This window comes from Colossoma macropomum, unplaced genomic scaffold (assembly GCF_904425465.1).
Source record: "Colossoma macropomum unplaced genomic scaffold, Colossoma_macropomum, whole genome shotgun sequence".
Taxonomy (NCBI): domain Eukaryota; kingdom Metazoa; phylum Chordata; class Actinopteri; order Characiformes; family Serrasalmidae; genus Colossoma; species Colossoma macropomum.
This window is the reverse complement of record NW_023494803.1, coordinates 5400081-5418617: the sequence shown is the minus strand read 5'-3', so window position 1 is coordinate 5418617 and position 18537 is coordinate 5400081. Positions and strand designations below refer to the sequence as shown.

Below are 18537 nucleotides of genomic sequence, written 5' to 3'. Positions count from 1 at the left end.
TATAGTTTCACTCTGTAGTTCCACAATTACAGACTGTAGTCCATCTGTTTCTCTGCATAAAATGTTACCCCCCTTTCACCCTGTTCTTCAATAGTCAGGACCCCCAGAAGACCCCCACAGAGCAGGTACTATCTGGGTAGTGGATCATTCTCAGCACTGCAGTAACACTGATGTGGTGGTGGTGTGTTAGTGTGTGTTGTGCTGGTGCGAGTGGATCAGACACAGCAGTGCTGCTGGAGTTTGTAAACACTGTGTCCACTCACTGTCCACTCTATTAGACACTCCTACCTTGTTGGTCCACCTTGTAAAGTCAGGGACTGTAGCTCATCTGTTGCAGCACAGTTTGTGTTGGTCATCCTCTAGTTCTTCATCAAGCGGTCACAGGACGCTGCCCAGATGTTACCCTCTAAGCTACTCTCTAAAACGCTTACAAATCTGTTCCAATTGGAAAGTGCAAAGGGAAAAGCCAGTAGTCCTTACATGTAGCATTTGAGTGCACTGCTGCCTCCTACTGACCAAACTTAATAGTTTAAAAATTATAACTGGAAACGTGGGTGGTGTCAGTAGTAGCACGGTGTAATATGTCTTGTAAATTGTGAGTTTAAAATGAGTAGATCCACTTTTGTAATGGAAGTGCACAAATTATTAATATTTCTGTTACTTTCTATTTTTATTCTTATTATTGAGATTATAGATGATATAATATTTTTGTTTAGTAAGCTGCAAATCAAGCATTTTTTAAGGTTGTTAAACTATAACACTCAAATTTACACACAGATCGCACAGATATGCCAAAGATTAATTTGCGTGAACTTATTTTATGCTCAGATTTGACCATAAACAACATCGCTGAATTAGGGCCTTTATGAGCAGATTACGATTGGATCACTCAGTCTACATTCTGAGGTGGTCAGAGACGGATCCTGACCACATATAAACAGAATGTGTTTTTGTTATCCATATACGTGAGTGGAAATGCGTTTACCGAATGCTGGCTAGCAGGTAAAAACAATGAATCGAAAGATGGAGGATGCGCAAAGCTGAAGTTAGCTCCAAACCAAGAGCCCTGATGCACTTGATGAAAGAGTCAAGGTCGGGCTTGTTTGCTTGTATCGTAATGAGGACACGAGTAAACATGAGTAAAATGGAAACAGTTTATGTGTTCACATGCTTTTTACGTGGACATGCAAACATAACTGCATATAATAAATGTCCCTCTTCTACTTACAAACACGAATGTGCCGTGCATTGAATACTTTAATCTGCGCTTTCTAAAGAATTTTTCTGTTTGTTTCAATGAGCTACAAGTGAGAAATACTTAATATAAAACAACACCATGTTGATGATACTTGCAACTTTTAAGGGTTAAATTTAGCAATGCATCGATATCATTTTTCAGACCAGAGTACATTTTTAGTACTTGTCGATACAGATTCTGGTACCATACTGAATTACCTCCTTAACAATAAGTAGTTACTTGTGTAAATGAGTGCAATGTGCCTTAACAGTTAAATCATTAAAATCTAACTGCTTTAGCTAGATATGCTATATTAGTTATCTTGGATCGAGTAGCATTGCAGCAGAGAAGAGCGGGTTTTGTTCCATGTCAGGAAAGCACTTCTGCACAGCTGTACATTTCATAGTTTTGATCCTCATCCATCTCAGCAATAGTCTCTATAGTACAGTGACAGCATCACATCTGAGGAGCTCACCTGTCAAGTTTTACATCTTTTTGTAGTCTATTTTACAAAGAAATTTTAAAAAATCACTATAATAAAGTTTATACCTCAAACTATTTAAACTAGTCAAGCTATTCTATTCAGTCAAACTATTCAAACTAGTCAAGCTATTCAATTCAAACAAATTTGGCATATATGAACTTTTGTACTGCAAATGTGAACTTTTTTGCCTCTGTTTTACTAGCCTATGTGGCTATATCCATACTGGGCAAGTGTGATTGTGTTTGTGTGTGTTTAAAAGTGAGTTAAAATCACTCAGTAAATGCTCGGCTGGAATTTGCCAACGTAGGATGTTGAAAATGACCTTTGCGTGTGACTACCACGGCGTCAGAAACACTTCGCTATGTGAGCAGACCCTCATCCACTCAGTCATTTGTGCATTAGCGCAGCAGCATACACTAGATCACGGGTCAGCAACCCAAATGTTAAAAGAGCCATTTTCTCCTTTAAACAATAATCAAACCACCTTGGGAGCCACAACATTGTATGTCCATTTCACCATCTTGGTTTTATATATGACGCAGTATGTGCTAATGTACTAGTATAGGCTAAAATATAATAAAAATGAAATGCAGACTGTCTTTGCTCTGCTTTAAGCTTTTCTCACATCTCCAGCAGGAATCCTTTCTGCAAAGTAGAACAGCTTCTTGTAAAACGTCTCTTAATGTTGGACTTTTTACGAGGCTGAAGTCGCTTCTTATTCACCAGCTTCTTGTTTGAATTTTCCCGTTCCACCTTAAATGGTGCCTGAGGCAACAGAATGTAACTGCTGCATCTTTTAAGGTGGAACGGGAAAATTCGAACAAGAAGCTGGTGAATGAGAAGCTGACTTAAGGTTCACAACGTTTTAGTGTTTCTCGTTGCAGATTAAACATATCAGGAAACCAGCTGGAGTGATTATAAATGCAAATAATCTCTAAATTATCGATGTTTGTCTTAAATCTTTCTCTTTGCCGTTTTGTTAGATGTTAGCTTGGCAAAGTTGTTGTCTGCATTGCTATGGCGACCAGCAGTCTACGCACCAACCTTCAGGGTTAAAGGGTGAATTAGCAGTTGTACATTAACTCCAGCATTTAAGACTATTTATTGTTAAACTGTGTTGAACGACCAGCAGAGCTTTATTTTACTGTAAAGGAGGATTATTTTATTTTTACCTTAAAGCCCAATTCTGCTGTGGAGCCGCAACAGGGCAGTAAAAGAGCTGCATGTTACCAACACCTGTACTAGACTTACATCACATGGTATCAGATGGTTTCGGATGTTGGTATCGGTGCTTTTTTATGAGTAAGAATATGAGTAAATGAGCACAGTATTGGGCTGATACTCCATACTAGTATCGGCATCGATGCATCCATCAATAAAACACAACAATACGTAAGAACTAAACTGATTATGTAAACCATGAGTGTGTATCGCTGTAAGAAAGAGACGCTGCAGTCCATGGGCTCTAAACAGGATATCCCAAACTTTATTTCCTGTGTAGAGGTGTACCATGGGGGGCAATCACAGTTAGTGGACTTCCTTCTTATTAGTTTGAGTGCAACATAAAGAAAAAATCAGGACAACAAAATCAGGATCTTCAGTTCTTCATAGTCAAATTAAAACAAACTAGACAATCAATAGAAACAAAGGGGTGGGGGTCTGTGAAGCAAGAGAGAGCGACAGGTGGAGAGAAAGAGAGACGGAGTGATAGAAGCATGGAAGGAGAGAGGTTATATGACAGACAGCAGCAGAACAGCTTGCTTTAACATCATCAGCCGTCCCACACTGCCTGACACATCACTGACACTCTGCGTTAAACAGTCACGTCTGATTACGGAACCAGTCTGGTCTGATCACGAAGACTGTGTTTATACAAGCAAGCAAATCTGATCCCTTTATTCTTTACATAAATCAAATCTTTTTCTTTTTCTAACCAGCAGAAAGTACAAAGGAAACTATATGGTCCGATCTCTATGACCTGTAAGAAAGTCTAATCTTTTTCCTCATTAAATAGCAGATAATACTTTTAAAAGTGTAACCGGCAAAAATGTGATGTCTTCCTTGAAGTCTAACCAGCAGAATAAATAAAGAACATTAAAAAAAGCACAAACTGAAAAAAAAACATGTCTGATTATGGGATCAATGTGATCAGATATGGGCAAGCAAATCTGATCTTTTTTTCTTTTAATAAATATTATCTTTCTCAAGCAAAAAGAAAGTAAAAATACAAGCAAGCATAAAATAATCATCATGAAACCAGTATGGTCTGATCACTAAGACATGAAAGTAAATCTTAACTTTTTTTTTCTTATTTATATAAATATCTGATCTTTTTTCTGTGATATGTGAAAAGAAACAACAGGAAAAACAAACAAGACAGCCAACCACAAAACAATGTTTCATCATGGAACCAGTGTGGTCTGAAAACAAGCCAGTCTGATCTTTTTTATCTACAAAAAATGAGAAAAAAGAAAAAAACAAAACAACCAAACAAAACTAAAACAAATCTAAGGTCTAATCATCGAACCAGCATAGTGCAGCGAGTCAATCTGATCTTTTTTATTTTTCTAAATCTGACCCAATTGTTTTTTTCTTCTTTTGATGAATCTGATATTTTTCTTAAAGTCTAAAAATGGAACAAGTGTGGTCTAATCACCAAAACAAGCAATTAAATCTGATCTTTTTTCTAATTCTTCTAAATCTGACCCTTTTCTTGAAGTTTACCTGATATTTTGCAAATCTTTTTCTTAAATCTAACGTGCAAAGAAAAAGAAAAGAAAGAAAGAACAAAACACCCAAACACAAAACGAAGGTCTGATCATAGAACCAACAGAGTCAGATCACTAAGTGCAGCTAGTGAAGCTGATCTTTTTTCTTACTTTTCTAAATCTGATCTTTTTCTTGAAGTGTAACTCCAAAAAAAAGATAAACAAAGAAAAAACAAAACAACAACAAAAAAAAACGAACGTCTGATCATGGAACCAGTGTGTTCTGATTACTAAAACAAGAGAGACAATCTGATCTTTTTTCTTAGAATTCTAAATGTAATTTAACTTGAACTCTAAAAAAAGTCTGATCACCGAACTAACATGATCTAAACGACTGCAAGCAAATCTGACCTAAAAATCTGATTTTAAGACTTGAAATTCCCAGCTGTGGTCTTTTTCCTTTCCCTGAAAAAGCTATGAATGATGACGGACCATCAACACGTACAGACACACGTGATCGGACTGTTGACGAAAGTTAAATCCAATTGAGTAGCACATTTATTGCTGAAATAGAGCTGTATTGAAGACCTATTTGAGTAGGAAAGAGACATCAGTCTCTCGAACACATTCAGCTGCTAAAAGAATGCTATTGTAGTATCAAGTGCAAAGGTGTTGCATTCGTGTCAAACTAGTTATTACTTTAGAATATGGATATTCATATCTGTCACTGAGCCACGAAACATGACTATACGATTGCGGCAAACTTCAGAGATGGCTGAGACAGTGAAATTAGCCAAATCGAATCATAACCTAGCATGCCAGATCAGTTTACAGACGAAGTTCCAACACGGGACGCCTGTTAGCGCGAGGAGTCAGTGAAGACATAGACCAGGGATGGAAAGAGAGAGAGGGCGAGAGAGGAAGAGAGACAGCAAGCGAGGAAATAAAACGATATTATCAAAGATATTATTAAACCCCTGAAAAAACTAGAATCCATCTGAGCAGTGGGGGAAAGAAGGGTCTTGGGGTGGGGGGCTCGAAATGACATACACGTACGCACCAGGCACAACATCTCACAGACGTTCTCCAGATGTTACCGAGACGTTTTCAAGATCCGGCACAAAACTGAAACATGTTATGCGTCCCCTTATGTCTTATTAGTGTTAGAAACCTCCCCAGACATACATCCATACAGACAGACAGACACCCACGCACACTGCTCAGCGAAGGAGTAAGGACGAAACAAGCGCCGATAGCAGAACAACCCATCCAAAAGGCAATATTTGTCATTCTTGAGTTGAGCAAAGGGTTTAAAATAAATATGCGCTGCTCTGTGATAATGCCAAGGCAATCGACTCGCCTTCGGATTCAAACTGTACAGTATATACATATGAACTCTTCAATGACAAAATATCCTTTGATGTACAATAGTCTCTTATAATGTCAAATAATACAACCATGGCAACAAGCAAGAAGAGGCATTGTTATTATTATTATTATTATCATTATTATCATTATTATTATTATTATTGTACAAGTACCCATGCATCCCTTATGATTAAAAGTCCCATGTACTGACTAGAACGACAGATACTGCCTTTTTCATATACATGTGCAAGTTAAGACCAAGAGATTAAAAACTCCTTCGAAATAAAACTTAGTAACGAGAGGAAAACAAACAAAACAAAACAAAACTAACAAACCAAAAGAAATCTCCAAATATCTATACAGCTTTCAAACCTCCATCAACAGACATGAACGAATGGGTTACTGCTTACTATATACAGACAGGTTAGCATCCATGCACAGTGTCAACAAGTAGCACGTTAACATTCCAAATATGGACATTGGGGGCGGGGAAAAGGGGCAAGGGGTGGGGTCTCGGCCACACGCGGGCTTTAAAATGCAGTAACGCCCACAGTCGCACCCACAGGCCGGACGTGGACCTTTGGACGTGGGCCGGACGTTCGATGTGCAGACACGGCCACTAGAGGGGGGTGTGGAACGCCGCAGCCCCAGTAGAGGCGTCCCACCGAGGCGTCACGGGCAAGCCCCTCGAGCGCAGACACACACGCATTCGCACGCACATATACACTTGCACGCACATTTAGGTGCAGACACATCTCCAGACAGGTCGCTGCGTTCAGCAGCCGGACGTGGGCAGCAGGAGGCACGGGAAGTCCGTGGCGGCTTCCCTCCCACCCGCAGCAGGACGCGGAGTATGGCTGTATTTCGCATGAGTCCACCGTCCTCCTCTTCAGCTATTGGTTTTTGAAACGAGCGTCAGGGTTCAGGAGAACGAGTCACTATTTTTAGAGTCTTAAATCACGTCGCTTTCGTTGGTGTTGGGTCCTGATAATGGCCGCACGAGGGCGGGTCCTCTTCAGCGTCCACATCATTCAATTTTCCGTCAAAAAACACAAGAGCCAGTGCAACCATTTTTTTAGGCGATTAAAAAAAAACAAAAGAAAAACAAGAGGGCTCCAGCACATTTTGGTGCTCAAACACCCTGGAAATGAAGAAAGCAATCAAAGGACAGCCGTTTTAGAGCTTTTTCTCCTTCACAAATCAAGCTACTACAAACCCTGATGCACTCCAATTCCCAGAATTCCTTAAAAAATGCTAATCGTAAGATGCTCAGCCAGCCAAGAAAAGACTGGGACACTGTGGACGAGGGCACAGGTGGTACCCTCCCCACTTCCCTCACGTACAAATACTCATAAGAAAGGCCCCAGGCAGGGGAGAAACATCACCGAGATGTTTTTCAAACTTCTCAGGGGCATTTTTTTTGGTGTTGGTAAAAGGTCAGTTACAAATACAAAACCCACTTCTGTAGCTGAGCGGCACTGGAATTCTCATCTAGAAAGACCTTCTCCCTTTGGCAAATTTGGAGCGAACTAAACTACGTTAGTCATATTATTTGTCTCAAATCTAAAATAGGCTACTCAGTCTTATATGTTATTTCCGTTCTAGTCTAGAATATTCCCAAAGATTGAAAATCTGGACAAGACAGAGAAAAAAATCTTGCCGTTGTGTCCCTTTTTTCTTGATGTTTAAAGCCATTCTAATCTGAAATCTTCTTTCTAGCTTTTTTTAAAAACCAAGCTATTCTAAGGATGTTTGGTGTCATATCCAGACTAGATCTACGACTTTAAAACCGGACTACGTCTAAAGTTGTTGCTTCTAAAATCCCGGCTAATCTGCAGTGTTTGCCTTACACGTCCAAATACGCAGCAGGTTATGAAATAATCTCAGCAGGACTGGAGGGACCACGCGCCCTCGTAAACTCCACACAGATGAAAATGTGTGTGTATGTGTGTGCGTGTATGACTGAGTAAATGTGTGAGACCGTAGCTACCGACTATCATGTGTTTTGCAAGGTCATGTTTTATATGCGTGCGTTTATGTTTGGGTGTCTGGACAGACGGTAACAGTCGTCAGTGTAAACTCTTGTTCTGAAGTCGGCAGTCGGAGAAGTGGAATGCAAGCAATTGATGCGATGCGCAGGGCCAGACGGAAAAACCGGTGGAAAACCCATCGGTCAAGGGCCTGCTGCATCGTATCTGGCTCCTCAGCAAAAGTCAGGAGTTTACCTTCAACTCTCTAACCCTGAAACTCAGCTTAGATCCTTCAAGAACTTCAGCAACTGCACTCTTAAAAGGAATGGTACTTGGTTCTAAGAAAAACCTACATCGTGTGGACGTACTTTATACTTTAAAAAGGTTCTTCATGCTTCCACGTCATTTACAAAAAATCTTCTTTAAAGATCCATCGACTGAAAGGTTCCTTGGTGAACAGAAAGTGGCGGTAATTCTCAAACCAGTACGCAGGGTGCCCCCAGACAGTCCACATTTTATCGTTATTTCTACATGTTGGGACATTGGAAAGGGCCTTCTGGTGGGCTTTGACGACTGGTTTGAGAATCACTGGTCGCTCCTAAGAGCCCATTTGGGCACCTTCATTTTTAAAGCATGTAGGAATCTTGCCCATAGTTTCACCAATCAGTCTTTCACGAGGAAGGGTGCCCAATGTGTGGACCAGTGGTTCCCGATCCATTCTCCAGGGAACTCCATCTCCACAGCTTTGCTTCTTGCCACAGCTTCCAACACACCCGAACCAAGCAATCAAGAACACTGACTAGTTGATGCGAGGGAGACAGAAGCTGGGACAAAGCAAAACTGTGAACCATCTAGAGGTTCCTAGGGACAACTTTGGGAAACAAGGAGGTGGACCAATGATCCTGAACCCTGCTCCTGGAGATCTGTCTTCCTCCAGGTTTCACCCCCAGCTCAAATCTAACACTTCATTCAGCGAATCCCGGACTTTTTAGCAGAACCAGGTAGGAAGATTTGGCTAAATTTAGTTGGATTGGACACAGCATTCAGTCCATCAGCTAGTTCTAGACTTGGGTATGCAGTGCTCTCTTCCCTAAGGATGCACCCCTGATGTATTTACTACAGACCTCACTGAGTAGTTTAGCACACACGCCAACACAGATACCTCCAACTGTGCTCTTGAAAGGTCTAATCAAGGTCTTCAGGAGCGAGCTACGTTTGATTAGCACTAGCGTTAAACTCTGCAGGAGGGTAGCTCTCCCGGGGAAGGCCTGGAAATACCTTCACTCTACTGTTGTAGCATTGATAAGCTTCCTATTTCATTTATTGTAGTGTGTTTAAGTTACTAAAATGTCCGGACACGTTTGACTTGTACAGGCTCACCACCAAGCATTCGCTAATCTTGATTTGCACAGTATTATTACATTGAAACCATTCGGTTTGATTGTGTGCCTTTGCTAAAAACAGCATTGCTCTACAGTGACCGAGGAGAAAGGATGAAAACTGTTTAGCTGTACGGGACAGGCCAGCAGGTAAACTAGCCCTGTGCCTTATCTTACTTCTTCAAAGCTCCAAACAGGACGTTCCCTAACCAGACCAGTTTTAGTCACCAGAGCCCACCGAATAACGATATGTGCGTCTACCATGAAGTCTCTGTTAAAACAATAGCTTGTCCTGGACTGGCTGTGGTGTTGTTTTAGCAGTTTTCTCTTAGAGTTTTAGTCAGATAAGACTTCTATTGCTCAGTCTGTGGCACAATCTTCTGTCCTGTTACTTAAATTACAGCAGCCTCAGTCCCAGCACTATTTTCCGTCATTCAAACACACCTTGTTCAACTCTTCAGCTAACAAACAAGCCCTTCATTAGCTGGATAAGATGTGTTTGAGTAGGGGAAATACTAAGCGGGGCTTCCCTAGGGCTGGGACTGTAGACAACTGGCCTACACAATGTACCCGGTCTCATGGTAGCCACAGTTTTTATCATGATGAGACTCTGTCACAGACTAATCGATTATCAGCAGCACACCAGCAACTAGGAGCTGAAAATGGCTTCAACATGACGGCAGGAAATGGGCCTGATCTCTCTGAAAGAAAGCCTGTCGATCTACATTCCCGCAATAGTGCACTTTTTGCTGTTTTCTGGTGCTCTGTGGACACGTGTACAGCATGTCATCCACAAGATGTACTTGAAGATGTAATCATAAAGGTCTCAAGCCTTGTAATATATACAGTCATCAGAACTACATTTCCCAGAAGTCCATTCTCATATAGGGACTGCAAATCTGATATTTCCTGACTACTGGGCTGGTTTTGTATTGGCTTGTCATCAAAAGTTTGATTATTACTCATCATACACATAAAGGATATTCCAACAGTTTCTCCAAAAACATTTTTGCAAGCTTTTAAAGTAATTTAGAACAATGTTGGTGCAAAATATGCGCTTCTAAAGTAAGATATGACGAGGATTGACCCCCATTTGGGGCATAGACATGGAAGGTGATGGAGCGCAGACCACTAAACCACTACCCACAACATTCAAAGACGAGCAGAACAGTAAATAGTCCCAAGCAAGTTATATGATTACATGCGTTCTGTTCTTTATCAGGTACTACAAGAAGGAAATGGCAGCACAACTGTTGGAGAATGTTGTGCTGCCCCATTAGTTCAAAAAGAAAATACTGTCTTGATCTACAACCTGTGGAAACCTATCGGAGGTAACGTTTGCACTGAATCTTACTTTAGAAGCACTCATTTCACAAAAAACACCAAACAAATCTGTGAAAATTCTGAAAAAAATCACATTTTAAGACAACAGAGTTTTCCTTTAAGAGTCCCTGTACTTCATGTCCTCCACCCACAGCCAATGTGATGTCTTGACCAGCCAGCAATTGTCCAATCACATTCAGTCCTTCAGGCATTTCAAGAGGAACATCAAATGTTGGAGAGGAGACAAAAAACACAAACCCAAACAAACAAAAAATCAAACAGAACTATAAAAGCAGGTTAGCAGAGTTCTGGCCGCTGTTGCTTCCTTCTCATCCGTGTAGTCTTTACTCATTCCGCTTCTGTTTTGTTTGTTTGTTTGTTGTTGTTTTTCATGTTTAACCTGTGTGTACATATGCGAGGTGAGTGTACATATCTCTGTATGGGTATTGGTGTATGTGTGTGCGTTTATGTGTGTGTATGCGTGTGTGTATGTATGTGCGTAGGTGTGTGTTTAGAAGCCCTTGATGTGGCAGTAAGCCTCAAGTGAGGAGAAGAGGATGTAGATCAGCCAAAGGCTGACGAACAGCATGGTGGTCAGCGCTTTGGCAGTCCGTGGGCCGCCCAGCTCTCCGCCGATGTCCGGCCGGCGCCGGTACATAAGCGTGGCCACGCAGATGAAGGCGAAGATGGTGAAGAGGGTGACCGAGAAGGCCAGGTTGCCCGGCTCCACCTGGAAATCCTTGCCCTTGGATTGGTGGTAGATGGCTGCGATGGACCAGGCCACGCCGATGCCCAGGAACACGTTGACCGCGTTGCTGCCCGTCACGTTGCCGATGGAGGCGTCCGCATACTGGTCCTGGATGGCGGCCACTTTACTAGCGAAGGTGTCTGGAGAGAGAGAGAGAAAGAGAAGTAAGTGTGGACGATATGGCAAAAATATTTGACATCACGATAGTTGTAGACACAATACTTTTTCACAAAACATGATATGCATCAAGATATCCAGTTTTTCTGAGGTCAGTTCAACTAAATGAAAAAATCTACTAAATGCAACGCAAAAATAAACTGCAAAATCAAACATTTTGCAACAAAACATTAATAAAATAAGGTGGGACGGGTTAACATCCAGTGCTACTTGTTACTATGCAGTTTATTCAATTGCCATATAAGTGGTCTTAATCTAAGTCTATGTCTTTTTCAGTACATTGATGTTGAAGTACTGACCATGCCCATGACATACCGCTAGAAGTGTACTGTGATATAATTTATCATGATAACACTAGCATATCTTCATATTGCCCCTCCCCAGATACACCACATTGAATTCCGGTGATTTTAGCCATGCCCATTGCAAACAGAGACAAACACTGGCAGTAGAATGTTTCATACTGACACTGTCATAGGATGGTACCTTTACCACAAGTCAGTTCATGTCATTTCTGCCCTGCTAGATCTGCCCCAGACAACTGTAAGTGCTATTACTGTGAAAAAGGGAGCCAAATGCATATTAATGTCCATGAGAATGTCCAAAAAGCTCAAACAGGTGTGACCGTCAGGTGCCTACATACTTTTGGCCATGTAGTGTACAAGATGTGGGATAAACTCTTTAAATTCTGTAGAGTGTTTGGACCACTCCTCCTTAATCAGAACCAGGACCAGGAGTCCAGCCTTGCTTCAGTAGCATTGATCTTTATTTCTATGTTGTGCGCACGATTCATAGGCGCCATGCTGACCCACCCTACATAAAAAATGGCCATGTTTAAATAGACCTGGACCACTGGCAAATTAGGTACCGAAGCAATAGCTGTTCTAAACCTACACATAGACAGTTAGGAACAACTGTTCAGAACGTCCTCTCATTGTCCTCTCACGTGCACAGATCACACACATCACATACACATTATAACAGTTAATACGGAACATAATATTACACATAAAACATACAACATATTCCATTCTAAATCCAAAGACATTACTATGGAGTTGGTCCCCCTTTGCAGCTATAACAGCTTCCACTGTTCTGGGAAACTTTCTACAAGATGTTTGGAGAGAGTCTGTGGGAATTTCTGCCCATTCATCCAGAAGAGCATTAGTAAGGTCAGACGCTGATGTTGGACGAGAGCGCCTGGCTTACAATCTCTGTTCTAGTTTATCCCAAGGGGGTTCACTGGGTTGAGGTCAGAGCTCTGTACAGGTCAGTCAAGTTCTTCCACACCAAACTCACCCAAACAGGCCTTTATGGACTGTGCTTTGTGCACTGGGGCTCAGTCATGCTGGAACAGAAAAGGTTCTTCCCCAAACTGTTCACACAAAGTTGTAAGTGTACTGTCCAAAATGTCTTGTTCTGCTGATGCTTTAAGATTTCCCTTCACTGGAACTAAGGGATCTAGACCAACCCCTGAAAAACAACCCCATAGCATCATCCCTCCTCCACCAAACTTTACAGCTGGCACAGTGCAGTCAGGCAGGTAACGTTCTGGCATTTACCAAACCCAGACTCTGCTCCGGTGGCGACATGATTTACACCAGTCCCCCCCGACACTTTTGATCTTAGGCCTGTGTGTAGCTGCTCGGCCATGGAAACCCATTTTGTGAAGCTCCTAATGCGCAGTTCATTTGCTGATGTTGCTTCCAGATGCAATTTGAAACTCTTTAGTGAGTGAGTCAACAGAGGACAGGCACTGTGCACTTCAGCACTAGGCGGCCTACTCTGTGAGTGTGTGTGGTCTACCACTTCATTACTAAGCTGTTGTTGCTCATAGGTGGTTCTATTTCACAGTATTAGCACTTACAGTTGTCTGGAGAAGAAGTTTCACAAACAGACTTGTAGCAGAGGTGGCATCCTATGACGGTACCATGATTAAAGTCACTGAGTTCAACAGTATCAACCATTCTACTGCCAGTGTTTGTCTATGGAGATCACATGGGTATGTGCTGAATTTTATACACCTGTTAGCAATGGAACTCAATAATTAGGAGGGGTGTCCCAATACTTTTGGCCATATAGTGTATAATACAGCAGATACTTCAAATAAGAAGAAACCTAAAAAAAAAGTAGGATGCTGAAAAAGTTCTGCTTGGTTGGCTACAAGCCTGATTTTAGATATCAGTTCAGTTCACTATTAATACACTGCCGCCACCTACTGGATATATTTTGAACTGCAGTAATTAACATATACTATGGTTAATTAATTATGGTGGTTTTGAGAGCCAGGGCTCAGGTACTCGGTTTGGAGAAACCAGTGAGTACATACATCTTCATAATGCTAATCTATACATTCCACCTTCCTTTTGCAGATGCCATTCATAATGGAATTTGGAAAAGTCCGATATTTTTTATCAATATAATTAAACATTAAACATATTTTTCTCCTGACTCTGTTATCAGATTAACTAGGACACTGTTGTATCTCAGTGTGTGAAATATTGTGGCTCTTTGTTGAGCTGCTAGTGAGCAATGAGGGGTGAAGGAGGAGGGCTGAGATGCCCTCTGCTGAGTTCCACTGAGGGAGCTCCTCCAGAACAGGTGTAACAGTGTTTTATTGCTACTGTGAAAAAGTGCTGCAAGGTGCTGCGAAAGTCAGAGTGCAGAAAGTTTGGTTCTGCTCTGACCCACATACTGCACTGATGCACACACACACACACACACACACACACACACACACACACACACACACACACACACACACACACACACACACACACACAGTGAAAGAATCAGCCCCATCTGTCTCCACTCAGCCCCCCCATTTCTCTGTTTGTGTTTGTGGTTAACAGTGTGGCTCTATAATACTGTTATAACATTGTGGTTAACCTCTAATTTGAATGTGAATATGAAAACTTTTATATTCAAACAGTGCGGTTACAGCTTCCTTCTCTCTCTCTCTCTCTCTCTCTCTCTCTCTCTCTTCCTCTTCCTCTCTCTCTCTCACACTCTGTCTGATCTCTTTCTCTTTCACTCTCTCTAATTAATAAACTAATTATATATTTGTCATTTTTAATGTAAATAATTTGTGTTGGGGGTCAGTAGAGTGGGGGTATGGGAGGTGGCTTGTGTGTCCCTCTAAGAAAGATTCAAAATTTCTCCAATTGTGTACATTTTTTTCAAATTTGAGATTGTTTGAATTTGTTTAAATTTGTTTGTGTAAACTCTCTCTCTCTCTCTTTCTATCTCCCTTTTTCTTTATCCATCTCCATCTCTCCCCCTTTTCTCTCTCTCTCTGCCTGACTGTCTCTCTTTCTGTCAGTATTAATCAGTCCCTCTCTCTCTTTGCCTCCCCTCTCTCTGTCTCTCTCTCCCTCTGTCAGCATTAATCTCTCTCTCCCTTTCTGTCTGTATGTCTCCCTTTTTCTGTCCCTCTCTCTCTTTCTCCCCATTTCTTTATTTGCATCTCCTTCACTCTTTTCTCTGACTCTACCTCTCTCTATCTCTCTCTCTCCCACACACAAACACACACCCACACACAGAATCTCCCTCCCTCTCTGTATGTCTCTCTCCCTTTCTCTGTCATCTCTCAGTCTGACTATAAGACACTCTTTCATTCTCTCTCTCTCTCTCTCTCTCTCTCTCTCTCTCTCTCTCTCTGTCTCTCTCATTCTCTCTGTGTGTGATGGATTACAGTGGAGGCCTGTGCTGGAAGCTGATTGGCTGTTTGGCTGTTTGTGCCAGGTCTGTCTGAGAGACACCCATAAAAACCTCTAAATGCCCTTCCACAACACACACACACACACACACACACACACACACACACACACACACACACACAGTCTGTGTGTACTGGCTGCTCACTCAGCTCATGGAGATAAAAACCAGAGCAGAGTACTACAGTCTGATTATTCATACAGTCATAAACAAACATCGACAAAATGCTACAGAGCCAACCAGCCAAAACATTCACACACAGCCATACACACCGTAAAACCTACACATACCGCCATTCACAGCCTTTCAGAACTAACATCCCCCAGACACCCCTCACATCAGCAGCCTCCACTAAACACCACATCTTCACTCGTTTTGTTTAGACTATATACTAATAATAATAATAATAATAATAATAATTGGATGTTATTTATTAGCATCTCAGGGACACTGTACATAGAAGATTAAGCTGTAGGAAAAAACATTAAAAAATTAAGATAAAAAATAACAACAATAACAGTATAATGAGTAACAACTCTCTCTCTCACTCAGCATGGTGCTAGCCAACACGGGCACCTGTTAGCTAATGTAACAGAAATGGCAATCAGTGTTCTCCTCCAAGCGTGTTGAGCTCCTTTAGCAGCAGCTTGAAGCATAAGGCAGTGTTTCTAATAAAGTGGCCAGTGAGTGGAAGTACAAGGTAGATGTTTGTAATAAAGTGGCCAGTGAGTGGAAGCACAAGGTATGTGTTTCTAATAAAGTGACCAGTGAGTGGAAGTACAAGGTAGGTGTTTCTAATAAAGTGGCCAGTGAGTGGAAGTATAAGGTAGGTATTTCTAATAAAGTGGCCAGTGAGTGAAAGCACAAGGTAGGTGTTTCTAATAAAGTGGCCAGTGAGTGAAAGCACAAGGTATGTGTTTCTAATAAAGTGGCCAGTGAGTGGAAGCACAAGGTATGTGTTTCTAATAAAGTGACCAGTGAGTGGAAGTACAAGGTAGGTGTTTCTAATAAAGTGGCCAGTGAGTGGAAGAACAAGGTAGGTGTTTCTAATAAAGTGGCCAGTGAGTGAAAGAACACGGTAGATGTTTCTAATAAAATGGCCAGTGGGTGAAAGCACAAGGTAGGTGTTTATAATAAAGTGGCCAGTCAGTGGAAGTACAAGGTAGGTGTTTATAATAAAGTGGCCAGTGAGTGGAAGTACATAGTAGGTGTTTCTAATAAAGTGGCCAGTGAGTGGAAGCACAAGGTATGTGTTTCTAATAAAGTGACCAGTGAGTGGAAGTACAAGGCAGGTGTTTCTAATAAAGTGGCCAGTGAGTGGAAGTACATAGTAGGTGTTTCTAATAAAGCGGCCGGTGAGTGAAAGCACAAGGTAGGTGTTTCTAATAAAGTGGCCAGTGTGTGGAAGTACAAGGTAGGTGTTTCCAATAAAGCAGCCAGTTGGTAGAAGCACAAAGCATGTGTTTCTAATAAAGTGGCCAGTGAGCGGAGGTACAAGGCAGGTGTTTCTGATAAAGTGGCCATTGAGTGGAAGTACAAGGTAGGTGTTTCTAATAAAGTGGCCAGTGAGTAGAAGTATAAGGTAGATGGGAATAGTTTTCACAGACATTAAATTAAGTGTCATATTGTTGTTCTTCGTGCAGCAGATGCCAATGCTTCTCTCTTCTTCACACTAAGTTAAGAAATCAGTGAAAACATTACTCGGAATATTCAATCAGATTCGATTTGTTTTGCGGAAACTTGACTCTTTTTGTTAACTACAAACTACTTCCGATCTTTGGAGAATAGCGGTACAAAGCTGAGCCGAAACCTCTCATTACACCTTCACCCCTGGAATGGAAATAGAATTCAGTTGGCAAAAGCTTTGGGCTATAAAGCTGCCATTTCTGATGTACAGTACCAGCTCTTCCAATCCGCCGCTTTGTTTTTTTTTCCCCATGCAAACAGGCGGCAGAGAGCCGGCGTCTCCATGGCATTGCCATGGCGATTCTCAGCCTAGTCTCGGCCGGTCTGGTGCTCGGCGGAGCCAGGCAGTCTGCTAGCGCTGCTGGCACTAACGTGGGCGTCGTGGCAACGAGCGCTCCATCCCACGATCCCTCAGGGAAGCAGACAGCGCTCGCAGATTTCAAACCTACGAGGATTCCAGAACTGTTACAGATTCCCAGCGGCCAAAGACTCCGAAGCCATCGCAGAGCTGAGACTGCCAAAGATTTGAAAGCCATAATGGATCTGAAACTGCCAAAGATTTCAAAACAATTAAGGATTAGAAACAGCCAACACTTCCACAATTATAACACTTTTCTAGTCTTACTTTTACAGTATCATAAAAAAATGAGTGTGTTTACATGCACTCAATAATCCGATCATAATCGGATTTCTGCAGTTATCTGATTATTCAAATGGTCATGTAAACAGCACACTCTGATCTAGATATCCGATTACGAAATCAGATAAAGAGGCTGGATTTTAGCTCAGTAATCAGATTTCTCAGTGCATGTGGACTCTGATTTCTTTCAGAATTCTCAGTCTGTGCATGTGCGAAAACAGACCGCGGTACCGGAAATAAGCGAGCAGCGTCGCCGAAGCAGCAAAACACTTTTAGAGCGACACTGAAACCAACTACATGCTTGACGAAATGAAGGATTTAAATATTCTTTCTTTTCTAGATGATCTATGTTCGTATATTCAGGTAATGTGTTGCGATGTGTAGCACGAAGTTTGAGTTTTACGTTATGTTTACCTCTCGTCTTCTTCTGTGAGTTTATTGGCCGGTTGCAAAGCAGAAATCTGATTACTGTCTGACTCATGTAGACCTGGAGTTTCCCCATTATCTGATTACTCGAGTGCATGTAAACATTGATAGGATTACTGACAAAATTTCAAATTCTGCATTTATGGGATTATTAAGTGCATGTAAACGCTCAATGTTCAGAATTGTAACAGTGACTTTACGTCTTTATCATACAAAGATGATAAAATAAACTTTGATATTCCACAAATGGCTTTTGCAGGTTTTATACAGTAACGTAATACTGTATTTCTTCAGTGCAAAATTATTCATTATATAACTTTCTTCTGACTCTATATAGTTTTTGGGTAGGAATAGAGGGCGGTATACTGGTTAATCAGTTATATGGATTGAAATTCTTCCTCAGGTTTGAGTTTGGTCATTACCGTTACTCCAACCTGCCACAAATAAGTGCAGATAACTCGACGTTCACACAGTACAAATCATGATATCGCTATCCCGTTTAGCTGAGTGGGTGAGTCAGGGAGTCTGTTGCATCTGAAGTATTTTGTTTATGAGGCAGCAGACGTAAAAGAGTGGCCAGTCTTTTGGGGTAATGCTATGCAAATGCAGCTCTTGTACCACCTAAGAAGCTGCCTAAGAAGCCATAATCTACACCTTATCTACATCTCATCAGA

General features: G+C 41.5%; 1 protein-coding gene across 3 annotated transcripts in view; it reads right to left on the bottom strand.

Moving 5' to 3' along the window:
* Positions 1–7462: 7462 nt before the first annotated feature.
* Positions 7463–18537, bottom strand: part of slc8a1b (solute carrier family 8 member 1b) — a 170551-nt gene continuing 159476 nt past the window's right edge. For all 3 annotated transcript variants that reach the window (XM_036592757.1, XM_036592755.1, XM_036592756.1), the window contains exon 7: positions 7463–11357. In XM_036592757.1, coding sequence (XP_036448650.1) covers positions 10981–11357 — 377 coding nt within the window. In that variant the 3' untranslated portion in view covers positions 7463–10980. The remainder of the gene's footprint in view (positions 11358–18537) is intronic.